Below are 27,054 nucleotides of genomic sequence, written 5' to 3'. Positions count from 1 at the left end.
GCTCCCTCGACCTTATCTTCATCTTCATCCTCCATTTTTTCTTTGGTGAAAAAAAAGGCCAGTTGGCAACTGAATCTTAAAAATGTAACCTCAGTTTTATATTTATTACAATTGTAATAATTGTAAGGTCGAGGGAGCGAGGAAGAATGGAGAGAGAAAGAGGGAAAAATTTGGTTGATGCTGATGACGGTACCAGGTGGATAAACTTGTTTATCCATCGCATCTCTTCGATAAAATTGATTGTGAAGAGGCTCGAAATCTTATGGATTTCGAGCTTTCATCCAGTGATTTGGATGAGATTTTTATCCTGTTGGATGAAAATAAAAAACTATTTTCATCATCATCATCATCACCAAAAAAATCTCCATCTTCAACTCCATCAGAATCATCGTCATCTTCTTCTTCTTCATCACAATCATCACCATCACTTCCATCAATTGATGAAATTTCGGTTTTAAAAAACCATTTGGTTGAGGCCAAATTACTTATTAAAAATTTTGTCGAGTTGTTCGACAAAATCGAACAAAAATTTAAACTTTAATAAAAGTTTTTAAACTTAAATTGTTCTTTCGAACTTTTGTTCTAGTGTAGGTTCTGGTTCTGGTTCTCTTTCTTTTTATTTTCACATTCTCTTTCCTTTTCTCGTTCTTTTCTTTCTTCTCTTTCTGTGTCAGCGCCTCCATTTTTTAACCGCTCGTAAATTGATTACTATCGTTATGTCCTATTAATCTTCTACAATTTTCGCTTGCGTAAAAAAGATTTTTTTCTTAAAAAGTTATTAAACAAAGATATTAAGAAAACTTGATCAGTGTAATCATATGACTTGTTAATTGTTTGGAAATCAATCTAAATTTCAAGTCTTTTCATAAACAATTGCTTATTTTATCCCCTTCAAAGCAACCCCTTTTGTTATAATCGATGATCGGTTGGTTAAAAAAATTAATTAAAAATTAGGGGTGAAAAGGAAAAAATAGGGCAAAAAGTCAAATTTATTGTTAGTGATGCTGCATCACAAAGTAACAAAGGCGTGGCTTTGGTACTGGGTAGTGCAGAAACTACCCAAGGCTTCTTAGCCTTCGTGTTACAACAAAATCAAATAATAATAATTCAAATATTTTGAAAATTTCAAATTATTAACAAATAATAAATAATAAATTAATTTAGAAGTTAGTCAAATACAGCAAGAAATAATGATTCTGCAATGATAAATGAGAAAAATAAAAACAAGAATTAGAAAGAAATTCATTGAAAATAAACTTAATTTGTTCAGTTTAAATTGATCAGAGGTTAGTGAACCTCTGATTAATAAACTGAATAAACTAAACGAATTAAAGTGGGAACACAATTAGAAAAACTTTAACTAAGACAAATTAACTGTACTTTTCATTTATCACTCATCAAATAACTTTTCACGTTACATAGGCAGACACTGAATGTCAGTCAATCAGCTACAATTAGTCAGCCACTGTTACTTTTATTATTACCCAGTCCCTATGCCTTTTTATGTTTCCATCTCCATTTACCCATTGAACTTTATTCAACATCATAGCCTGCCTGTAACTTGCAAGATCACTATTTATCATTAAGCTGATCCCCAACATGGTTCAACGTAACCATGTTAATCTATACATTGATGATTATCTATTATCTTCATGATTTTATCTCATTCTTATTAATTGTTTATTTTCGCATTTTTCATTTTATCTTCTCAGGAAGAAGGAATGATACCGCCAATGGAATAACAATAATCATTATGATGGAACAATTTAATTATTCGTAAAGAATGACGAAAACATTTCCTTTTCTTATTAATTGAGACAAACACTCGACTGATAGCTGTCAATAACAGAAGTATCAACAGAGCTGGGCTTCATCCTTCAAGAAGGATGAGAAAAATTCTATTTAAAAGTCACAAGCATCATTATGTTCAAATGCGTTCTATTTATTTATTTAAATCTCTCTCTCTCTATGTTATCTTCATCTTCTTTCTTTCTTCAATGTCTTCCGTGGGGCATAAACTCTTATGTAAGAAAAATTTTCACTTGATTCAATCTCTTAACAACAACAACTTGTTAGCTGTTTTCTCTTTTATATTTGATTTAGACAATGATCTTCATCATTGTTGAACTTAAGCATTATCATCTTTATCTTTATGATCCTCAAAGCGAGTCTCATCAAAACCACAAAGGTAACGCAGGTAAACAAAACTATCAATTGTTTATACAATAATCGTATCTATGATTTTATTAATTATCCTGATGATCGTCAAAGATTAATGCCATTATTAATCCGCGGATTAATCCTGTCAATCACTGCTTCCCGTCATTATACATTAAAAACCATCCTGCTTTTCATCTTTTAGTGCCTTTTTTATAAAAAAAATCATCATTTTCATATGAGATTAGAGTAATCAAATGTTTAAACATTTTCAAAGTAATAAACACAATCATCAATGAATTTAAAACAATTGTTAGCAATTTTATCAACACAAATTGACCATCAAACATCAACTACTGTTATCAAAGTATGTTTAAATCAGTCTGTTGATGATCACATATTGATGCACCCAATAGTTAAACAACTAAAATTAGAGTTTGAATTAATCAGTGAAAGAAACGGAAAAAAATTTAAAACCAAATAAATAGTCAATTAAAGTTGATCATCAATATTTCATCATCAACAAATTGTTGACAATCATCTACATGGGCTCACGAGCTATATTAATAACGCATCTATCTAATATCAACTTATTGTTATCGCTGAAATCAATCTAAGGTATTACAACTACCCAACAATTGAGATAAATTGTTCACTGATCGTAATGCTTTTGATTGTTCAATCATTTGTGAGGGCAATCAAGTAATTTAGGGACACAAATTAATTTTATCCGCTTTGTCTGATTATTTTCCAACCACTTTTCATTTGAAGGTAATTCTGATGGTGACAGCAGTTTAACCTCTCACTTATTTTCAAATACTGCGGTAGTTACAGGAATTTAGTGATAATTTCTAGTAAGAGGGTCTAGATTCAAACTTTCTTGACTTGGAATCTTCGATTGCTTTTATGAGCTGAAGTGTTAGATGATGAGTTGAAAGCTGATGGCTTTTATTATTGTATTTTTCTGATTGGTTTCATTACAATGTCTTGACTTCTGATATGTCCATGGCATGGCTTGACTCAGTACCAAGTACATCTTCACTCACTGGATTTAGCATTGGATTGGCATGACCAGTTGTTGTATTTTGTTCACTTGCATTCGCAACTGGTTGAGGATTAGGAAGTAGATAGACCTGAAAGAATAGCTTGTTGCGCTGGATTAGCTTTTTCCACTATTTTTGTCTTTTAACAACAAGCTCCTTCGCAATAGAATTTAATTTAGAATCTTTGATATTTCGAGAGGTCCTTTGGTTAGAATATGATCAATTTTTGCTCTCTTCCTCTCATCTAGCCCATCAAGTTGATAATTTGAGAATCAAACATTCCACTAGTTTGGATTGAAAAGAGATTAATTGGTATAGAATTGAGATGGCCATGAGTAGTAACAAACTGTTAGCTTTTTCTTTCATGAGCCAAAAACTGTTGCCACAGAGGTTTTTATCGACGCTGCATCATCCAGAACATAACCAGTTCGTCTCCACTTCTCCCAGCAGCTTCAATATTGAAAAAAAGTTTAAAATCAAAAATACACAAAAAGCTAAATTTTCCCTTACCTTAACGCAATTTTTACAATGGAACTTTTCCTGTTTTTAACTCTTTAGAATAGTTTCTCAGCACTACTACAACGTTTCCGTCACACTTCACTATTTGCTTAACACAAAAAATCGGAGAAAACAATTACTTTTCAACCTTGTTACACAAGAAAACTCATCATGTGTAGATTGATAGACCGAAACCGTTACAATTAAAAGTCCCACCTTAAAGATTAAAAAAGTAGAATTAGTCCAAACAACAAATTAATTAAAAACAAATTGCTCACTGAACTTACAGTTGAAGATACAAATTCACCTTTCACTAAGAAAACCAATGCTTCCCCATTATGGGTCATCTCGCTCCTAATATACGAAAAAGCATCATCCTTTAGAATCATGTTATAACAGAGATTTCTTATTGTAGCTTCATCTGAGACTGTTACACGAGGTTTATAGATGAAAAACTGTGGATCCAAAGGCTCGATAGCCTCAATGCTACCAATGTAATCAACATGGCCTAAGGAAATAAAGGAAAGTTGGAAATGTTTCTTTTTGAGATTAGCAGGATAACGATATCATGTAGCTCGAATGAAAATATAATAATCAAGTGTGATGTTGAAAAAGATAAATTTGTTGTCGAAAATCAACGGAACATATGGACCAGACTCGAAGGAGATGATGTCTCGGTTCTGATGATACTGGAGGAAATTGCTTTCGAAGGACAATTAGAGACACTGATATCGATAATAAACGAGGGAGGAAAAGTGGAAAAAATTTAATTCAAAGTCTTCGTCATCATCTGAAAGTTTAAAACAACCAAGTGACGAGGAATTGAATGGATTAACTGAATTACGATCTCTTGTTGATTCTTCGGTAAAATTGAAACGATACAATTTATCTGATTCGATATTGTTGAAATTTCTTCGTTCTCGTAATTCAGTTAAAGAAGCTTGTGGCCTTTTAAAATCGTACTTTGGTCATATCACCAGTAAATTAGATCTATTTTCATGGGATGATCAAGTAGCCGATGTGATCCAGTCGCTCATTTATTATCCATATCAAAATCGTGGACCCAATGGTGAGGTAATAATTGGAATGGAGATTGGTAAATGGGATTATGGTAAAATTAAGTTCGAGACAATCATTCAGGCAAGTTTGTTCATTCAGGAATTTCTTTTACACGAGGAAGAATCTTGTCAACGATCGGGATTCATTTTCTTAGTTGACATGAGAAATGTTTCTCTTCGTCACATCTACCAAATGGGTGTGACCAACGCCATGTTACTGGCCACTTTAACCGATCACTGTATGCCCATTAAGCCGATCAATATTCACATTTGTTTCGAGAATCGTTTCACCAGTTTGGCCTATTCCATGTTCCGACCTTTTTTGTCCGAGGAGCTTAAACGACGAGTTGTTTTCCATGGAAATGACATGACAACTCTTTTCAAGTATCTACCAGCTGATTACGTTCCTCCGAATTGGGATGGAGCCAATGAAGAGCCAAAATTAACTGAAATAGTTGATAAAATAAAAAACGAATCAAATCAAATTGTTAAAACTTGGGACACTTATAGGAGCCAAAATTGATCACATTGGATAAGAAAACAATAGATGATAATTTTATCTCTGATTATCATCAGAAATTAAATTTACCTTTTTGTTCATTGTTCCAACATCAAAGTAACGAAAAGTTTAATGGTAAAAACAAATGTAACTCTTACAATATCTTCAAATCATTTTCCACTTACTTATCGTTAATCAAAAATTCTACTATTGAATCTCCAACAATTTATACTCCAGCCAATTTATTGCTCAAAATAAACTAAGATTGTCACAAAAAGATTAAAATTGAATCAACTCATCACAATTTATTTCCTTAGTCCAAATAAGAAAACAATAAAAGACAACAAATCAAAGCTCCGGAAAAATTAGTATAAAGTATAACCAAATCACTAGAACAAAATCAAATCACTAATTTAAATTCGAAATAAATACATTTTAAATTAAATAAGAACTAAATTTAATTTTAATTTAATGAAGAAAAAAGTGAAAAGAATTGTTTTGAAAGTTTGATTTTCGCCATTTCTTTTTTTTCCACCAGATGACGTTACTTTTTGTTCTTTTCTGCGCTGAGGGCATCTGGTGGTTTGTGCGAAAACAAATTTAAGAAGAAAATAATTTTGAAAATTTTTAGAATCATCAATTTTTTTGTTGTTTTTCTTTGAGGTTAATTAAACTCTAAATTATAAATTATAATCTAATTAACTGTTGGTAATAATTTTTTAATTTTGTTCCGTTACTATGAACTATGGTTGACAATACGCCAAATATTCGACCATTACCACATTTTTTCAATGAAAACGTTTTCCTTTCCAAAAAAGTAAGTAAATTGGAGACAAGAAAAAGAGAAGAGAATTTACCTTTGCTTTATAAACAAATGTGTTCTCTCTCTTTTCTTTCCTTTTCTCTTTCTTTTTTTTTCTTTTCTCTTTTGTGTTTTTGTTTTGGTCAACTTTTTTTTCATCATCTGCTTCACCATCTCTCTCTTCATCACCATCATTACCAGCATCATGTTTAACCAACTTTATTCCTTTGTGATCATCTTATACATCTGTTCAGAGAAATTTCCTCTTTGACAATTTTCTCATTTTTATTCATTGACATTTTTATGATGATCATGGTGATGGCGGTGAATTTTATCAGCTTCTGGTTTCATGTTGAAACTTTTTGAATTTTATTCTCCTAGTTTTCACCTTTTAACCATAATAGTTTTAATGTCTTCTCTAATATAATTATTCTTTCATCTTTTTTATTCTTTCAACAGGCTCGCAGTTCAACACCATGTAAGAAAAAGATTCCTCCTCGGCCACCCTGCAAGAGTTTACCACCTAAAGGAAGACTCTTCTCAGACACCAGACACAGTCGTGCTCAAGCTGTTAGTTTTAAGGAGAGCGACTTCTGTAAGTGATGTTTTCGGCCTTTTCCTGTCTATTTTTCCATTGTCCTAAAAAATTTTCGCTTCGATGGGTTTGCTGAGATAAATTATCTTATTTTCTTCCTGTTTGTTTTGTTTGTGTATTTTTGTATATTTTTCAAATACCTCTTATCCCTTTTATTTATCGTTTACATCTCAGCTCAGAAACATCTTTTCAAATTTCATCAGATTTTCTCTCTGATTTTCATTCTCAGATTATCTTATCAGATCAGTTGCTTTAACTAGTTGTAACTTTCTGTTATTAATTATTAACTCTTTCAATATTTTCTTTTCATCTTATTAACAGCTACACTAAGTAAAGATTATGATGTAACTCGAAGCGAATCATATTTTCAACAATGTTTCAAAATTGAGAAGAAAATTGGAGCAGGATCTTTGGTAATGTTTATAAATGTATAAGTAAAGATGACGGTAAATACTATGCAATCAAAAAGTCTCGTGAAAGGTATAAAGGTAAATCAGACCGAGATCGTCGTTTACAAGAAGTGGCCAAACATGAGCAATTCTCAGGGCATCCGAATCTGGTCAAATTTTACAAAGCTTGGGAAGAAAATGGCTACTTGTACATTCAAACTGAACTTTGTGATTGTTCTTTGAGTGAATTTCTTGAAAATAATCATGATATTTCCGAACCAATGGTTTGGAATTTTCTCACCGACCTTTTATCTGCCTTAAAACATCTTCACGATCGTGATCTAATACATCTTGATATCAAACCGGACAACATTTTTATATCTAAAGATGGCCTTTTCAAATTGGGTGATTTCGGTCTGGTCGTGGAAGCCTCAGAAATTGATATCGATGAGGTAACCGAAGGTGATCCCAAATATCTTGCTAAAGAGTTGATGCAGGGAAAATTCACCAAAGCAGCTGATATATTCAGTCTTGGTATTACCACATTAGAATTAGCCTGTGATCTTGAAGTGCCTAGTAATGGAAATGGTTGGCACCAACTAAGAGAAGGAAAAATGCCAGAACATTTCTTTAACAATTTGACTCCTGAATTAAGAAAAGTAATATTAAATATGATGCATCCCGACTATAAACGTCGTTGGACAGCTGATGAATTGTTGAAACATAAACCGATTTCCAGGGTTGCCCGTCGTCGACATATTTGGATAAAATGGTGTTCAAGTCTTAACTTTATCAGTGATTGTTTCCAATGGTTTATAATTTTCCTCATGAGAATATTGCTCATTTCATTTCTTTACTCTATTATTAAGAAAAAGATTCGTTATCGGAGAAACTCAGGATCTCGAACACCACCTCGACAAGCATTATCACCCGATTGGGATCAAAGTTTCTCGGATGATGATGTATTTGAAAGCAGCTTTTTAGTGTCTCCTGTTTCTGATGAAATTAACTCTTCCTTTATGAGTGCTAGAAACCATTTACTTAACGATTCAATGACTAGTGCCCACAGGTAAGGCTTAATGTCGCTTCTCTTTTTCAACAATATCTAATCTGTTTCTCTCTCTTTCTTTTTTCAGCATCAGTAGGTATACATCAACAGCGAATAAAATTAAAAGACAGTCCAATATGTCATCATCATCGTACATGCCCTTAACACCAATAAGAAGATCATTATTTAATAACGAGAGACCTTCCCTGCTCGCCAGAACACCAGGATTACAGGATAGTTTCAATGAAAGGATAAGTTTTTGTGATCTTTCAGACGATGATGATGAACTCAACGTTACAAATCAAATGTGTCCTAAAAATCTCGAGAAAGTAAGTTGATTCTTTTCCTACAAAAATCAGCGTAAAAAAACTTGATACTAATTGATTTTTCTTCTCCCTCTTATTTCTAGTTATTTGACAAAATGGATAGTGATGAAGACTTTGCAACTTGAATTCAAATTTGAATCGAAAAGTGAAGGAGCAAAAACAAAACTTATCTATTGCCATAATCGTCATAATCATTAGAAATCATCATCAACATCATCACCATACTCGAATACAAATGATCAATGACTTCTACTAAAGGAAAAATAATATTAATTATAACGATTAACATAAAAAAAATAAGATTAATATTAATACCAATACGAGATACCAAAGAGAAGATTTTTTTTTCTGGAGTAATAATTGTGCGTTCATAGATGAAAATCTAAAAATCATTGAAATAATTATCCAAATTCTCCAAAGTAAAAACAAAAAGTCCTAGCAAACGAACCTAAATAAAATGACTACCGAAAAGTGTCAACCGAAGAAGGAGAAAACGAGAAGGACATAAAAAAACAACTTCCACTTCCTCTTTCATTTCATAGAAAAAGATATTTTTTTAATTCCCAATTTTTATCTGTTCATAAAATAATTAATACAAAAAAAAACGTAAACAACAACAACAACAAACAATATCCACTCAAAATATGCAAACATTTATTTCCTTTATTCACCAAATTTTTTTCTCATCAAGAACTTTATGCTTGATTAATAATAAATGATCATGTTCTCAAGCCCCGAAATCCAAAATAAAGGCCATTCAAACATCTCACAGGAATTATCGGGAAAACAATGAATTGAGCGAAGAAAAAAACAAACAAACAATCGATTTCATTGCAAATCAAAAAGACCACAAATTTTTAGATTGCAAATAAAAACATTGAACAACCGAGAAAACGAATGTGATGGTTAATTATCAAAATTAGAATAAAACAATCTACTTGATTGATAGATTTTCTCTCCCGTTTTTCTTTGTCTAATTCATTCCAACGCCTTTTCCATCAACATTGAAGATCAGAACTCTCGCCATTGAATAGAATTGAATCCGAACAGATGGAGACACTGAGAAGAAGAAGAAGGTTGCAAGTTGGTCGAGCCCTTTTGTTGTTTTTTCTTCCAATTTTGGTGATCATTCTCGCAGAGCATTTAATTGTTGATACTTGTCTTTTTTTCGGTCATTTTTTTCCTTCGTTTATATTTATTGTTCGATCAACAATTAACTATAAATTGTTACAGTTATTATTGTTTCGTGTCTTCGGAAAACAAAAAGAATCAATTTTTTTCTCCTCTTCACATTTTCATCTCTCTGTTTCTCTGTTTTTTTTTGTTCTTCTTCTATCTTTGCCTTTCTCTTTTTTTCTCTTAACCTTCCCTTTCTCTTTCTTTCCTCTGTCTTTCTGTGTTCTATTTAATTTTCTATTAGTCAATTTTTGTGTGGAACATTAAAACAAAAGAGAAATACTATTTGTGTATCATGGCAAATCGTAAGGAAGAATCAACAACACTTCGCGATGTGGACATAATGATGGCTAATTCTAATCAAAATTTACGTGACATCTTGAAGAAGAAGATGAGAACTCTAAAAGATGAATTGGTGGCTGCCAATGAGCTGAATGAGACCACCTTGATTAAATACAAGGAGGAGGTTAGGAAACGTGAAGAGGCTGAATTGGAAACGGCTTCGCTTAGTCGGAGGATACAATTGTTGGAACAGAGTCTGGAAAAGGCAGAGGATCGTATTCGTGAGGTAACACTGAAAATGGAAGAGGCAACACAGGCCGCTGATGAGAGTGAACGTATACGAAAAGCCCTTGAAAACCGGACGAACATGGAAGATGATAGGATTACATTGTTAGAAACTCAACTATCTCAAGCTCGGATTATTGCTGAAGAATCGGATAAGAAGTACGAAGAGATGGCTCGTCGTATTGCAATGTTGGAAGTTGACCTGGAACGTGCTGAAGAACGTGCATCCCAAGGTGAACGTAGAGCTATTGATTTGGAAGAAGAGCTTCGTTCCATTGGTAATAACCTAAAATCACTTGAAATCAGCGAAGAAAAGGTAAATTAACACATTTTTCTTCATTTTTTTCCATTTTTTCTTTTTCTCTTTTTTTCTTTTCTCTTTTACCATCACCAACACGAGAAAGATGAAGATAGAAAATCATTGAAAGAAGAAAAACCTTAACAGTAGATAATTAAAAGAATAAACAAATTGATGGTTGAAGGATGAGGAGAGAGAGAGTGAGTGTAGGATGATTATTAGAATGATAAAGATGTATCATCATTTGATTTTCTTTTTAACCATGAAAATAATTTTCTCTTCTAACTGCAACCAAATCATCTTCAACCCATTTACCAACTAATTTCCAATCTAATCTATCTAATTGTTATTCTAATTTAACTTTCTCTTTTTTAGGCTCAAAAAAGAGAAGAAAAATATGAAAATCAGATTGAAGTGTTGAAGAACAAATTGAAAGAGGTAAGTTATATTCTTTTATTGGAAATTCTAATTCGTAACATGAATCAATCGATTCTTTTGATTATCAACCTCAACAATATTTCCCATGATACCTTTTGTGTAAACATGAAAAGGTAGAAGAGCAAAGTAAAAAAAAAACTCTTTAGGTCAATAGCATTTTAAACATAAACTTAAATGGTTAATCATGATACTTTTTTAATGATCAGCAATTTCACTGTTTACAACATTTTGTCATTGTAACAATCAAAACTAATTTGATTGAAATCATAAACAAATGATTATCATGATGATGATCAATAGGGAAGTGCTGATGAATCTATTGATATATATTTGGAAGTTGTTTTTGTCTCTTTACATTGTTATAAATAATGATGTTTATGATAATGATGATGATGACAATTAACTAATGAATGGCCTTAAAAAAATTCACAGAACTATAATTTATTAATGTTATTACTATTTCCAAATGACAAGTTTATCGAGCCATGAAAATTATAATTTATTACGATTATAATTAACTTTAATATTTTTATCATTTGATCTCAAGCTAATATTAAATGTCACTTTACCTGTAGAAATGATTTCCTTTCTTATTGGTGATGATTTAATTTCATCGAGAACCCGAAACATTATGATTAACATTCATTCAGTTAATCATAATTTCCAGCATGATTGTTATCGGAATAGTAACTGATTGAAAGCGAAAGTAGCAAAAAACAAACGATATACACTTCAAATTGTCACAATTTAATTTAATTTTTTCCGATTACTTATTATTATGGATTAAACTTCCTGTATCTTAATTATTTAAGATGCACAATTAGTTGATTGTGTATGTGTTTGTGCTTGAAAGATACAACAAACAAAATTAATTTTATCGATTCTAATTATCTTCTCCTTAATTTTTTTTCTCAATTCAATTGTTGATTTAGTTATATATAATTGATGATGATAATTTAAATTGTTCATCATTGAAAAATCATTTAAATCTACAATGTTTACTTTGAACAATCAAATACAATGATTACTATGTGAGATTTTTTTCTCAACTTGATTCATCTAAAATCAACTTTTAACACTTGATTGTAACAATCATTAAATTATGTTAATCACAATGATTAACTATTGAAGGGAAACATTAATTGCTGGTAAAATTAACATCAACATTAACTATTAAACTTAATCACCTTGATGATATTACCTATTATTTATCATTATTTATTAATTTATAAGACTGGATGTTTAAAAAAAATAGTTAATTTTTTTGTTTAACTTGATCACAATTAATTTTTGATTGTTTTAAAGTTTTAAAGTTACTCATTTACTTATGATTAACTACAAGAGCAAGTAAATTGTCAACCATTGTTATAATTATGTGCTTATTTAACAATTGGTAGATCACAATTAGCAACACTTTTTAGATTTGATTGATTATGTCAAGTTTAAATTGCATTGAAACGATTAATTGTAACACTGATAATTCCTGATTAGCTTGATTGTTACTGTTTAAAATCATCATCAAGGTTGCAAGTTTTTTATTTCACTTCTTCTCAAATCAACATTTAATTGTTGATAAGCTTTTAATTTTGAATTAACCAAACTAACTGCGTAGACATTATTAAATAATCAACGACAATTAACTGATGATCAAAATTAACTTTGTTTAGTTTTCATCAGAATCGCATTGAGGTCAAACAATCAACACAAATTGTTTAAACTTACCTTTAAATGATATAATTAATCTAATTGAATTTTTGTTCTTCTTCAATTGTTTCCTATTATTAATTAATTCACACAATTAGATTTTGATTTCAACAAATCAATAAGAAAGTAGACTAATTGATTAAAATGATTAAAAATATACTAAACCAATAATCTCAATCCAGGATATTAGTTATCTACTATCTTTTGTTAATATTTAATATACTTTTCCATGCAATCATAATTATCATCACCAATTTAATGTTAATCATCCTCATCAATTTTCATCATCAACCCAATCATCATCTTGATTGATTGATTGTCTTAAGTTGTGTATCATAACTGTTTATCTTGATTGTCCCATATCGTTAAATCAATTGACGACAATCAATTTCCCCGAAACAATGTAAAATATTTAAACGATCAACGATTACAATTACATCACCAATAAGAGTAATCACAATCAACTAATTTCCTTCAATATTTGTAATTGGAAATAGTTAATACAATTAAGATCAAGTTTCTTCAACAATCAAAATCATTTAATTTCTTCCCTATTCTTATTCCAATTCTTTTTACAATTAAACCTTATCCATCCGATTGTATTCAAACAATTTAGATTAAATTTTCTCTCCTCTTTTAATCACAATTTGACATTGAAACAATTTAACCAAATGAACAGTTGGTAACATCAATTTAATCGACCTCGTTCTGAATGTTCATTTTTCGTTACTTTGAACAATCAAACCAAAGAAAACGATTTTTTTTTCTTCTTCGTTGATTGTTATTTCACTAAATTAATCATTTTTCTAAACAATCAGAATAAATTATCATCGAAATTTGCATTGATTGTATTCCTTTCTCTTAGAATCACCATGGTTGATTTCCCATTCAATGCTAATCAAATCCTAACCTGTTAACCATTTTACTATGTTGAACATGTGTTTAATTGTTAGGGGTTCCATTGCTAATTAGTAATCAAATTAATACCATAAAAAGTCATTGATTTTATTACACTCAACAACAATTAATAACTCGATTAGATTGAGCATTTCCCTTTTAACCAAAATTAGTAATCAATTAATTTTAATACTATAATATTATCAATAGTTTTCTCAACTACCAATCAACTTTTTTTTTTAATTTATCATCATCACCATCAATCCCTCCGAGCAATTAAGATAATTATAAAAAAAAATCTCTTCACCTAGACAATAATTAACGTTTTTTGTTTATTTAATGAACAGCAATTACAACCTTATATGAGTTATTATACAACTTTAACAATGTTTTGATTAGCTTTAATTGTTGGTTTTGTTATTTCAATCAATATATTAACAATTATGATGAAAAATACTAGTTTTTTTGTTTCCAATCAAGTCAATCACCAAATAACAATCAAAGTTTCAAACAGAATTAACAAACAATTAACTTTTTTTGTTAACCATTATGATTTTACCTAAATTGTTGCTACACTTTTTTGTTGCTTTCTCAATTTGATATATTAAATTGAATTAGGTTGTTGTCTCTAAATTGTTTCTAAAATGCTTGAGGCTCATAATCACTGTTTTCATATTATTATAATTTCTTGATGATTTCTATCAAATATTTAATAGGATGAACAATTTCATATTGATGGAAACTATAATTTATCATGTTATCCTGTTCATTTTTTTATTTTAAAATCTTTTACCGTTATATCATCTTGATAATGATTAAAATCATGCTTACACATCACTTTGCATTATTAAAAGTTAATCAAGTTGAGACAAAAAGCAAACTATCATAATATTACAATTTGTAAATCATTTGACAAGCTTAATTGCATTAGTGTAACAATTACAATCCATTGTATGAGTAAAAATATGATTTAACTTTATTGAAATTTAATAAGATTTAATATATTATTGCTCATATCAATTTGACACAATTTAAAGGTCTTTCTGTTAATATGTTATTGTAAAAATTAATCAAACGATCGATGATCCCAATAATCAATATGATCCATGTATGATTTCATTGTGAAAATTGAATTCTAATTGTTTATATTTCTTATTCCATTCACAGGCTGAATCAAGAGCTGAATTTGCTGAACGAACTGTTGCCAAACTGCAAAAGGAAGTAGATCTATTGGAACGTACGTTTTGCTTTACAATTAACATTTTCCATCTTCCCTTTGTCACTCTAAATGCCAAGTACTTTGATTAATGGTCACTTTGAATTTGATTGGTGTTCGTTGATGCTTCATTGTTATCATAATTTTAATTCTACCTCTTAAACATCCTGGACAATAGTAATTTAATTTCATAATCTTCATGCTCATTAATCAACCATGAGAGTTTTCATAATCGTTTAGTATACAAATTACACTTGACAAGATACTTTTTTCATTCTATTTAATGGGTTGGATGTTCACTTGATTTAGTTTCTACTGATTCTCTCACACTCTAGTCACCATTTGAAAATAACAATTTGTTAATTGTTACCATTTGCAAACAGTACTTTCTTTCAATTCTCTCGAAAAGCAATATTAGCTAATGAAAAGTTTATATGAAGAAAGTTCATCTCGATTCTGGTAACTCAATTTTTCCTTCGACCTTGATCATTGTCATTTGATGTTCAACATTTAGTTTTCTCAGAAGAGAAAAGTTTCTTCTCCTCTCTTCCTCTCTTTCTGCATCATCTTCTCCATCTTATTCATTTCGTTTCTCATTCTTCTCTTCCCCGTTGTCTTCCAAATCCTCATTGTTTCAGAATAATTCTTAGTTTCCACTTATTCAATCTCACCATTTTTCATGATCCTGTTATCAGAGTTTGTTTGTTTTCTCTAAGCCTTTGTTGACAGTTGCATCAATGATGTATTTTCTTTTCTCTCTCTCTTCTTCTCATCATTATCTTCATCTTCATCTTCATCTTCTTATGTGGTTATTTGCAAACTACATGTAGAAACACATGCAAACCTGTTAGTTAACCACTACAATGATATTATCATAAATTGTCAGATTTACCTTTTGTTTCTTAAAGACTAGTTTCATGACTGAATAATTAATCTTAACAATTGTCAATTAACTTGTTTCCCATTGAAAAAATTTTCTTAACCTGATCTAGTTTCATAATTGATTTAAATCACAGTACTTGGACTTTTCTTTGATCATCTTTTTCCTTAAACTAATCCATCTTTCATTTGTTTATCCCTACAGAGGATTTACTCCAAGAGCGAGAAAAAAATCATCACTTACAAGAAGAAGTAGAAACAACTCTAAAAGATTTACAATCAATGTGACACCGTTTATACTGAACCACCACCGCAACAACAACAAAACACCAACAGCAACTTCATAGCACATATAACCAATTCCAATGTTTAGAGAGCACATTTAATTTTTTTCTCTTACCCTCTTCTAAACATTTCTAGTTTTCATCATTCAATTTCTATCTTTCTGTTCCTCATCTTTACCTAATTTTCCTCCTTTCTCTTGATCATTTATTTCCGCTGGAGCGGTCATCCTCCTCTTCCTCTGTGTTCGTCTCACCCTTTCACCAGCCTTATTGCTCTTGTCTTATCCATGCCTTTAACATACTTGATATCTATTAATCAATTTCTGGCTTAAAGCTACTCCAACATGACGCTTAATTAACTGATGATCCTTGTGGATTGATTAGTTGCTTGCCTTCGTCCATATTGCTCTCTTTCCCTCTATTTACACTTTGCCTCTTCTTCTTCCATATAACTTTTTCCTCTCTTCTTTTCCTCTAACAATTTATTCCAAATTAAGCTAAAAAGCCAAAAGGATTTCCTTTTTTCCTCAAAGAGTTGTTTTCATCAATTAATGCCTGATAATTGCAGAATCATTCCTGTGACAAGTGAATTTTTTTTGTTGGCTCAATCGATATGCCTACACACAAACAACATTCAGACTAAATCAACAACAAAAACCAAAACATTGCCATTGAAAGCCCAAAATTTCAAGAAACATCGTCATTACCATTCACACAAATACCATTACAAAACTGAAACTAATTTTTTCCGAATCACTTAATGAGATCTACGAGGAAAACCATTTTTTGTGACAATCCAATTCATTTATCTTGTTTTTTTTTCACTTCTCTTGTGGATTATCAATCTGGAATACACCACAACAACATCATTCATGGAATAACCAAAAAATATGATCAATTGGATATCAAATCATAAATTCAGATCTCTACGTTATGTAGAAGGCAATCAATCATTGAAAGGAGAAATTCACATTCCAAGAGTTACTTTATTCCGTCTATCATCATCATTCTATCTTCGGCTTTACCCTCTCTCTTTCTCTCTAACGATTACCTAAACAATTAAGCGACCCATCGATTGCTAAAATTATTTTATTCTAATTGCAGTATTTTCACGGGATGAAAACATTCAATAGTCTATATATACACACTCGATGTGACAAATTTTGATTACAAACTTGATGCAATCTCTCATATGGATCGTTAATAATAATAACTATCATCGATAATTGAATGGAAAGATAAATCTAATCAATTTTGATGATAATTAGATGAAATTAATGTTAAGTGAAAGAATATAAATTGAAATTTCCCGAGAAAAGACTAAAATATTAGCTTATAATTAACTAATTACCAAGGAAAAGTTTTATTTTACCGTCAATTCGCCTGATTATTTGGAAAGATTAACAAAATTATATTTCGATGGCTTATCAATTATCGATAAATTTTTTTTTGGATTAAAGTGAATCTCGACTGAACCAAAACTACAATCGTCACAATTAAATGAACCAACAATTTAAAGGGTCTAAATCCCTTGTCATTGGTACACAATTTTGAATAAAAAGCGCCCGAGACCAAATCTAAACGGACCAACATGATGTACGCAACAAATGACGACCTTTTTTTCAGCCGGAAATTTCAATTCAGGAACATCAGCAAATCACTATCATCATCATGATCACTTTCGTCTTTTTTTTTTCTCCCAACAATTAAGTTGTCAAAACGACTTGAGAAGCAAAGTAAATGGAAGGAGTGACAGAATCGAAAAAATCAATCGAATCAACAATTTTCAAGAATCAATTTTAATTCTCGGTCAATTGAACATCTCAATAGACTCGTAACTTCCTTCCGAGTTAATCATTGTAATCAAATTAACTATTAAATCTCAACATATTGACAAGAAAAAAATCTACTGTCTTTTGTTTACTTCAACTCTGTTTATTTGATTGATATTGTTTACCTTTGACCAACAATCTTTATGATCAAATTAAATCAAAATCGAATCAACATTTAATTCAAACTTACACAATTAAGAAAGAAAAAATATTTAGAATAACAATTAATCCGATTTCTAAGAAATCAAACCACTTTTAGTATCAATAGAACACATAATTAACTCGGTTAAAAGTCTAATTACTAAATTAGCACAAAAGATCAAAATTAGTTGATCACAATTAAATTTGATTCATTAGATAAAGATAGACAAGTGACACTTAATTGCTAGTAAAATTAAACTACTATCTAAATAGTAGACTTTTTTTATATTATAACAAACACTTAGCAGAATAGGTGTTTATTGTAATTAATTAGTGAAAGTGTGTGTTAATCAAATGGTAACAATTAAAATATCAAATGGACAAAAAAAGTGTCAACAAGTAGATATAAAAAAAAGTATTGAATTGAAGTGAATGAAAATTGAGGTTAATCAAAAAGAAACCAAATCAAATTAACAATCGGCAAGTTGGTTGATAAACTTTTTTTTGCATCGAAAGTTAAATCACATAATTTAATTTAGATGTGAAAAAATTACAACCATTTAAACGACTGAACATTTAATTCGTATATCGATTCAATCATTTTCATTGTTTTTAATCATTTAGTTGATTTTTTTTCTCTCTCTTTCTCTCTCTCTTTCTCTCTCTCACACAATTTCTCTCTTTCTCTCTTTCTATCTCTTTCTTAATATGTACAATTAAGAAAGACACAAGATGACAATTTAATTGTGAAAGTTTATCGTAGTATATAAACTGATCGTATTGATTGTAAACATCAGATCATCCAACGATTTCAAAGTGTAAACAACAACAATAAACAACAAATCTAAAAGTTTTATTAAAGTGAAAGTGATTTGATTGAATTCAATTGAATTTCTCAAACTAGAATTAATCATGAGGAGCTTTAGTTTCATCTGTTTAGTTATATTTTTATCCAGTTCTTCATGGGCCGATCCACTTGGTAATTTAGTGAATTCAATCAGTCCAGAGATTGATTCTCGCAATGGATTAGTACACATTTCAGCTATTCAAAGAGCAATTCAACCAATTCCAGCCGCTGGTTGGGGTGATCATGGTCATGGTCATGGTTGTAAAAACGAAGGTAAAAAGCTAATTAATCAAACTTCAAATAGGTTGATCACTTTGATCATTTTTATTCATTTTGATCACTTTGATCACTTTTATTCATTCTAGTTGTACAATATTAACATTGATTCATTAATAATAATAATATTAACAGAGGTTCATCATCACCATCATCATCATCATCATGCTAAAATGGTTGCCACTCATCACCACGATCATGGACATAAACACGGTCATGATCACGGTCACAAACATGGACATGATCATGGACACAAACACGAGGCTTGGCATCATCATGGTCACAAACATGGTCACCACCATGGACACAAACACAGCCACGGTCACCATCATGGTCATGGACATAAACACGATCATCATCATGGTCACAAGCACGGTCATGATCATAAACACGGCCATGGACACAAACATGACCATTGGCATGGACACAAACACGGACATGACCACAAACATGGCCACGGACACAAGCACGATCACTGGCACGGACACAAACACGGTCATGGTCACAAACACGACAACTGGCATCAACATGGACACAAACATGGACATGACCACAAACACGGTCACAAACACGATCACGGACACAAACACGTAAGCTCATAATCAACACTTTCCATCCCAATTCAATCAAATCCTCAAATCTAACCAATACTTTTCCCTTTGCTCTTTACCCTTTCACCTTTCTAGGAACACGGATGGCACGGACATCACGGTCACCATGGTCATGGGTGGCATTAAATGGTCAAACTATTCCGTAAATAAACAAAGTAAATTAAAAGACAATCAAGTCAATTATACAAACATATCTATTCCATTGGTTTATAATTGGTACAACAATCAACTAATTAGAAACCTGATTTTGGTAACCATGTTCACAACATCTCATCATTAGCATCGTAGGACTTTCACAATCAGTATTGTAATTAGATAAAGATTTCAACTTAATATTAATTTGCTTTTTTTATCAATGTATATATTGTACATTAATCATTTGGTTATGGGTTAAATAAAACAATTTGCAATTTAAATCATCAAGTCTCATCTAATTAACTTGGACAATGAGCTATCAAGTTATTATTAATATCATATCAACGATCAACATAATCTTAATGGTTTATCATCACTCTAATTGAATTGGATCTTCAAACTAAGCAACAATCAAAAGTAGACAAAGATGACAATGAGCTTCGATATCCTTACATTATAACTATTACTAATACTTTTCTAATATCTTAAAGATTTGTGACAATCAATAATAAGAGTAGAAAACTATTATTGAACAAAGGAGGACATCAAAAAGAATAGGAAAATTGCCCATCGCGAAAATTTGACAAAGTCAATTTTTCTGCACTAAACTCAACACGCTGATTTCAAAAATGCAATTTTTTTTTCGTTCTGACTTTTACTTTTTGAGATATTGAACTTTAATTAAGGATGAAGCGAGGCGTGTACTTGAAGCAATTAAAGGTCTTAAAGCAGTGAGATAAGATAAGAAATCGATTCAATTTTTTTTGCTGATTAAGAATCTATCGAGATAATTGGCTGATTTGCCCGCGAAATTGATGAATAAATTGATTGAATATCTCGACTATTTGGTTGCTATGAAGGAGGTCTTAAAGCAGTGAGATAAGATAAGAAATCGATTCAATTTTTTTTGCTGATTAAGAATCTATCGAGATAATTGGCTGATTTGCCCGCGAAATTGATGAATAAATTGATTGAATATCTCGACTATTTAGTTGCTATGAAGGAGGTCTTAAAGCAGTGAGATAAGATAAGAAATCGATTCAATTTTTTTTGCTGATTAAGAATCTATCGAGATAATTGGCTGATTTGCCCGCGAAATTGATGAATAAATTGATTGAATATCTCGACTATTTGGTTGCTATGAAGGAGGTCTTAAAGCAGTGAGATAAGATAAGAGTATTATAAGAAATTAAAATATTTTAATCTTCCGTTTCTGAATTTTCAGGTGTAGCGAAACGTATTCTTTTAGCAAAGTTTTGAAGATGTTGAGCTGGTACTCGGATATCTGATGTGCATCCTAATACAGCGTACCAAATAACGGTCATGATATGACTACAACATCCTACTGTTCTTTTACCAGCAATACAATTACAATAGTGCTCTATTATTCTTTCGACACCAGTCTTACGATAATCAAGTAAAATATATACAATATATGTTTTGTTTTCCGAGTGTCGTGATGGAATTTTGGCTCGTAATAACAAAGGCTCATCAACATCGATATCAAATTGGTCAAACTCAAGTTCTGCTGTCTCATCATGACATTGAAAAGTGATACCAGAATCATTTAAACGCCTGGCATCAGTTGCGTAACTTGCAACATGTTTCAGTTGGTATGAACCTTGTGCATAAAAGTAAAGATCGTCAAGTGTGAGACTAGGAAACCATTGATGTACTTGTTGCAAAGTATTCACGTTTGGGAAAACGACACGGAGATTATTGGCATTAATGCTGGCAATCATATCAGCTAGCCGGTTAGTCTTGTTTTCCAATGATAACATTTTAGTTATAATCTCAGTTTGACAGCCACGATCAGAGATAAGTCTTGGGTAATAAGCATTTAGCAGAGCTCCACAGACACGAACAATCTCCGGTGATTTATCGACAATTGTGTTTTGCCAGATCTCACGACAAATTTTGAATTGACCTAGTAACAGTTATTAGAAGAAAAAAAAGATATAATGTGATTAATAATTAATAGATCTGATAATTGTTCGAAACTACCTTTGAGCATTCCATTTATTGCTTCAATAACCCATCGTACTTTTGAAACTTTTCTTGAATAATTAGCTTCTTCAGTAGTAAGTTGTCTCTGACCACTTTGTCTGGTTTTAGGCATGTGAGAAACATATCCTTTGCTTGTAAGGAATGGAATCACGTCACGAAAACCACGATCCAAGATGAATACATCTCCTTGTCGGAAAAACTGTATTGCGCGATTGTTCGATGTTAAAATCTTCTTAAGAATGATTGCATCATTGTCGGCAGCACAATTCTCACTATCAATGTCGATTATGTAACCATCTGGTAGACAAGTGATGAATGGCTTAACAAGGTTGGCAGCTTTGAACCCAGAGAATGACCTACGCTGATATGGAAAGTTGCTGCTTTTTTGGTGATAAAAATAGGTCGCGTCGGATACAACAATGACTTTATCTTGGGGAACATTGAACAAGTCTCTCGCTATAGGTGTATGGTGGGTAATGGCTTGTTCCCTGCTGAGATGAGCAAATCCTAAGTTCAATGGAACAAACTTTTCATCCAGAATTTGAATGAGCCTGTGGAATGCATTATTGACATTTGTGTAGCTTAGACCAGAAAGAGAAGCTAAATCTTCGAATGTAAGATTCTTTCTCAACTTCATAAGAGTTAGTGCAAGCGAAACTCTATTTCTTGGGTCTTTTGGAAGCTGTAATGTAGCCAATAAGTTGAGAAACTGCTGAGGCTCTAAGCCTGTCCAAGTTTTATAAAAGTCATGTGTTGCAGAACTTGGTTCAGGGAAAGATGTACCAAAAAACCTTGCTCTCATTGGATCTCTCAACAGCTGAATACCTTCTTGATATTGCTCGATTGTTAATGACGAGTTAGGAGCGCGTTGGACTGATCTCCAATTGTCTAATGACTCTTCTAAGTGATGTTTACAACATCGTGCACCTGGTGGAACATATAAATTCGAGATAGCAAGACAAAACTGACGATATAATAGCGGTACATTAGTAAGGCTTCTGGCTTGCTGGCAGCGAAAAATACAAATACTGTGAGATGATAATGATTTAGCTACTTGTTCTGAAGTAGAATTTTGAGAAGGTTGTGCTGGTGGAACATAATCACTATCATCTACCATAACTGTATCTTGTTCAACTTCACGATTGGAATCTTCATTCTCTTGTTCTGGTTGTGCTGGTTCATTGCTTAGTTCATCTTGTCTTAGAGAAGCAATTGGCTCGTCTGTATCAAGTACATTATCATCATACTCAGAAAATTCTAATGTGAACTCACAAACACTGCCTGGATTATCACTAGCTACTGACGGTGCAATGTGGTAAGGATTTGGAACTGAGTAGCTTGAACAAGTTGGATTTTCTGATTGTTCTAATGGAGGTTGGACTTGTTCAGCTCTTTCATCATTATCATCTTCAGAGGAGCTACTGCTTTCACTTTCTGCTGTAGAATCTTCTGTTTCGTCAGCTTCATCGTCACTGATTTCAATTTCTGACTCGTCCGAAGTACAAGACATATCAGAGCTTGAAGATGCTGTAGTTGGAAGTGGCTTGTCCTTGTTATTGTTCCAAGAAGAGAAACAAGTATTACAAATCTGGTCACCGATCTCAAGAGTATGTTCAAAGAAAACCACCTTCTTTCTGTCTGCATTGAGTTGTCGTCTATAGATTTGTAAATACTGGACCTGTGAGCTTTCAGTTAGCTTATACTTTCTGTAGTATTTCTTTTTCCTGAGAGTCTCAAACTGGACACAACAACTCATGCAATTACCTTCCATATTGTTTCTGTATTGATGTTTTGTAAAAAAACAGTTTAATTCATTAATGTATTCAGCTGAGATTATCTTTTAATCTTATTATTACTATACCTTTAATATTGTGATAATATGATTTGATTATAATGATCTAGATGGTAGTTGGTTTGTTTGATATCTATTGATTATCCAAAAAAAGTCTGATTAGTTCTTGTAATTCAGTTCATACAGTTGTTTTCATTTATACTCTACCTTTGCTGAATTTGATTACTGATATCTTTATAAATAAATTGAATATAAATGACTGGATTGATTGATGATCTATTGCAAATTGAAAAAAGATTATCAATTAACGACATCTAATTTCATTTAATTCATACTCTACCTTGCTATATTGAACTTATGCGTGAGTTAAGAAAGATCTGGATATTAAAAATTATCGGGCTTCTGCTAAAGAGGAAAAAACTGATTGATTGAAAAATATACGTTAATACGGTAATAATAAGATAATAGGATAATAAAATGATGCGATAATACGATATTTAAAAAACTAAAACTAATGACATCAAAAGTACAAGTTTTTTAAAGAATATATTACGAAATTACAGATAACTTTTTCTGTAAGATTATCTACGAATAATTTCGTAAGATATTCTTTATAAAACTTGTACTTTTGATGTCCCCTAATACTCCAAGCACTGCTGACCGCACAGGGTTCCCCCGTCTCGGTAGCAGTGCTTGGAGCCTTGTTTTCAGCATGTTTTCTACTTACATTTTTGATGTTGTCTCCTTGGCGTCCAAAATACAAATGAGCATTCCCACAGTCTTATTCATATATTCAAAATTTGCACATGCGCAGTTTCGAGTGGGTGTGGCCAGAGAATATAGGGCGTTCATCCATATTCGTCTGCATGTTATCTCAATATTTGTTTACGATCATAATCAATCTTTCAAAATGGCAAAGCAATGGCGAAAAAATAATAAAACGAAATCAAAAGCGCGAACATCTGAAATTGGAATACAAATGCAAGATAAAGGGCAAACAAAAAAGGAATATATGGAATACCCGAATTTATTTTGAATATTGGAAAATTGCTCCATTTTTAAAAGAATGTACTGGATATCCTCATCCGAGGTCTTTTGAATTATTATTAAAGAAATACGATTTATTGGTTTAAACTGCATTAAGTGATACAAATTTATTCAACATTTCAACATGGGCATATCCATATAATTTTTCAACGTTAATCCTTGATTGAGAACCTTCAACATTAACTCCATAAGGATCAAATAATCTATTATAAGCCAATTGGAATCCAGGGTGAATATAATTGAAATGAGTTTCCACGTGTAATTCACAATCTATTTGCCATTGAACGACCGCATTAGCAAATGTAGTATCATTAGATAAGACAGCGTTAGATTGAACGGGCATACATCCAAAATGGACCAACGGTGGGACATCAGTAGAATTATGAGTGTAAATATTTCGTTGAAGCCAGTGACATTTTTCTATTCGATTTGTATATTCGTTAACCAAATTTTCAAATTGAACTTTTGGACCATAACTAGTTTGGACAGGATATGAAGTTGCAAGTCTATCTTGTCTGTTTACTTGTTTCATTTCTCCAGTTAAACTTGGTTGTCCTTTACCACTTCCTTGAGATATACCAATTTGATCATTTTGAGATATACCAGCTTTTAATAAACCATTTTTATATTCATAATTATAGTTAATTATTGGGCAACCTTTACAATCATTTACATTTTGAATTTTAAACATATCAAGTAAATTTGGAGTACCACTAGTACCTTGACCAGTACCAATTGGGTATATGACTGAAGTATAGTTATTCCAATGACGTGGTATACCTACATTGCAACCTAAAACATTATTATTACCATAAAGAATACTTTCCCATGGAATACTTTCGTTTATTGACTCAACTTGAGTTAAATCGGTTGTATTAGTAGTATAACCACCTTCTATAGTAGTTATTTGACGATTTATTCCAACACCATAACCAATTTGAACCAAGGTTTGAGAATTCGCGAATGAGGCTTGAGCTTCATTAGTTTGAAAAGGTAATCTATAACCAAGTGGTGTAATTTTAAGAGAGCATGATTTTGCATAAGTCCAAATGGTAATGAATCAAATTGAGCACGAGTCATAAACAAACCCAAACAGTCTGGAGATAAAGCAGCTAATGGGGTAGTTAATACCATATAATTAGTATTATTAACGAAATCTTCTAACACATTTTGACCAATTTTAAAACCCGTAACAGGAAAAGAATCAAACTGAAAACCACCGGTGTATATTTGAAAACTTTTTCGAAATGACGTAGAAATTGGTGCTGAAGAAGGATTATGGATGATTGTAGCCATAACGTCAGAACCAGTTCCACCAGGTAAAGATTGTCCGGCTTGATCAGCTTGCATTGAAGAATCTGCAACGAGACTTTCTCCTTGGTCACTTGCCTTTCGTTTTCCATGATTCATTTTAGGATATAATACTCCTGTTAAAGATTCGATACCGTATTTAATTCCAAGGCCAGCAGCTCCGATAACACTGTGGTAATTTTTATTAATAATAAAATCAGAACTGAATTGATTAATTGCACGAAGTTCAGCGTCCCTAATATCACTTGAAGACTTAACGTTTGAATAAGAAATATCGTGATCACGAGCAATAAAGTCGTCACTATCAATAGGTTCTCCGTTGTCTAACTTATTTCCCGGGCCAATATAATTATGGCCTGGTAACACTGGCATAAGAAGCAACTGGGAGCTTGGTGAAAACTTTGTTTTTTCCTACTTAATAGTAAAAAAAAAAGTTTAAAAAGATTTGATAAAAAAATATCATTAGGTTTTTGATTTACATTTATGCAAAAATTCAGCTTTGCAACATTTTGAATGGAAAATGAGTACTAGGGACACATAATTACATTTTCATTGATATCTTTTTTATTACAAGTCCTATTGAAAAAATTTTTTCATTTTTGAAATCAGAATAAAAATCTAAGTCAGAAAAAATCATTAAAAAAAATTTTGCGTAATGGGCAGATTTTGATGTGCCCCTTTAGTTAATCAGCTAATCATGATTGATGGATTTACATTCTAATTAAAGGCTAACTGGTGATATGATGTGACACAGGAACAGTTCGAGCTCGAACCCCAGTTAGAGATTATCAATCCGAATGAAAGTTTATCCTCAATGAAAAGACTCGAAGAAATGATTTGTCATTAAATTCTGATAATTTAATCATTGGAAATCTGATCCTCAAAGGTTTATTGTCAAACATAAGCCCTAGAGAGATGTTTATTTGAAACAATATAGTCAATAATTTGTGAGGTATCTAAAAATCCCATTTCCAGAACTATTCATGAGTGGGCAAAATCCCTATGGAAGCTGATCATTGTCCTTCATCTACCGATAAACTGATTGACTGTTGAAGGTCTCAATCTAAATGAGAATGAATCTCCAATTCTGTTATTAAACTAACTATTAATGATACAATTTGATGTAATTAGTAAATTTTTTTTAGATTTTACAATAACCTGTGAGGATAAATTATGTTGAT

General features: G+C 31.5%; 4 protein-coding genes across 4 annotated transcripts; all 4 read left to right on the top strand.

The window, feature by feature from the left end:
• The first annotated feature begins 4,145 nt into the window (after positions 1–4,145).
• LOC128393682 (alpha-tocopherol transfer protein-like) lies at positions 4,146–5,540 on the top strand. Its single transcript, XM_053353887.1, has 2 exons — positions 4,146–4,192; positions 4,445–5,540. Exons 1-2 carry the CDS (start codon positions 4,146–4,148, stop codon positions 5,277–5,279), a joined length of 882 nt encoding a protein of 293 aa, XP_053209862.1. The 3' UTR covers positions 5,280–5,540.
• Positions 5,541–5,866: 326 nt separating this feature from the next.
• LOC128393867 (membrane-associated tyrosine- and threonine-specific cdc2-inhibitory kinase-like) lies at positions 5,867–9,047 on the top strand. The gene is given in 6 exon segments (XM_053354102.1): positions 5,867–6,072; positions 6,517–6,652; positions 6,974–7,057; positions 7,060–8,110; positions 8,178–8,418; positions 8,499–9,047. Coding segments are annotated over 6 exon segments (1,626 nt in total). The 5' UTR covers positions 5,867–6,000; the 3' UTR covers positions 8,541–9,047.
• Positions 9,048–9,526: 479 nt separating this feature from the next.
• On the top strand, positions 9,527–17,779 carry LOC128393868 (tropomyosin isoforms c/e-like). The gene is made up of 4 exons (XM_053354103.1): positions 9,527–10,474; positions 10,832–10,894; positions 14,663–14,732; positions 15,796–17,779. The coding sequence occupies exons 1-4, from the start codon at positions 9,887–9,889 to the stop codon at positions 15,876–15,878; spliced, it is 804 nt and encodes a 267-aa protein (XP_053210078.1). The 5' UTR covers positions 9,527–9,886; the 3' UTR covers positions 15,879–17,779.
• An 801-nt stretch (positions 17,780–18,580) lies between these two features.
• On the top strand, positions 18,581–19,997 carry LOC128392915 (uncharacterized histidine-rich protein DDB_G0274557-like). The gene is made up of 3 exons (XM_053353005.1): positions 18,581–18,967; positions 19,106–19,560; positions 19,657–19,997. The coding sequence occupies exons 1-3, from the start codon at positions 18,760–18,762 to the stop codon at positions 19,705–19,707; spliced, it is 714 nt and encodes a 237-aa protein (XP_053208980.1). The 5' UTR covers positions 18,581–18,759; the 3' UTR covers positions 19,708–19,997.
• Positions 19,998–27,054: the final 7,057 nt, after the last annotated feature.

This window comes from Panonychus citri, unplaced genomic scaffold, assembly GCF_014898815.1.
Source record: "Panonychus citri isolate SS breed McGregor unplaced genomic scaffold, ASM1489881v1 Contig00138, whole genome shotgun sequence".
NCBI lineage: Eukaryota > Metazoa > Arthropoda > Arachnida > Trombidiformes > Tetranychidae > Panonychus > Panonychus citri.
Note: the sequence above shows the minus strand (reverse complement) of the source record. Positions and strands in the feature narration are given on the sequence as shown.

Bases quoted from the DNA above. Each gene is read 5' to 3' on its own strand.
- LOC128393868 (XM_053354103.1), top strand. From the start codon at position 9,887: ATGGCAAATCGTAAGGAAGAATCAACAACACTTCGCGATGTGGACATA. The intron at 10,895-14,662 runs GTAAGTTATATT...TTCCATTCACAG, and splicing joins TGAAGAACAAATTGAAAGAG to GCTGAATCAAGAGCTGAATT. The intron at 14,733-15,795 runs GTACGTTTTGCT...TTATCCCTACAG, and splicing joins GGAAGTAGATCTATTGGAAC to AGGATTTACTCCAAGAGCGA.
- LOC128392915 (XM_053353005.1), top strand. From the start codon at position 18,760: ATGAGGAGCTTTAGTTTCATCTGTTTAGTTATATTTTTATCCAGTTCT. The intron at 18,968-19,105 runs GTAAAAAGCTAA...TAATATTAACAG, and splicing joins TCATGGTTGTAAAAACGAAG to AGGTTCATCATCACCATCAT. The intron at 19,561-19,656 runs GTAAGCTCATAA...TCACCTTTCTAG, and splicing joins ACGATCACGGACACAAACAC to GAACACGGATGGCACGGACA.
- LOC128393682 (XM_053353887.1), top strand. From the start codon at position 4,146: ATGAAAAACTGTGGATCCAAAGGCTCGATAGCCTCAATGCTACCAAT. The intron at 4,193-4,444 runs GTAATCAACATG...ATAATAAACGAG, and splicing joins ATAGCCTCAATGCTACCAAT to GGAGGAAAAGTGGAAAAAAT.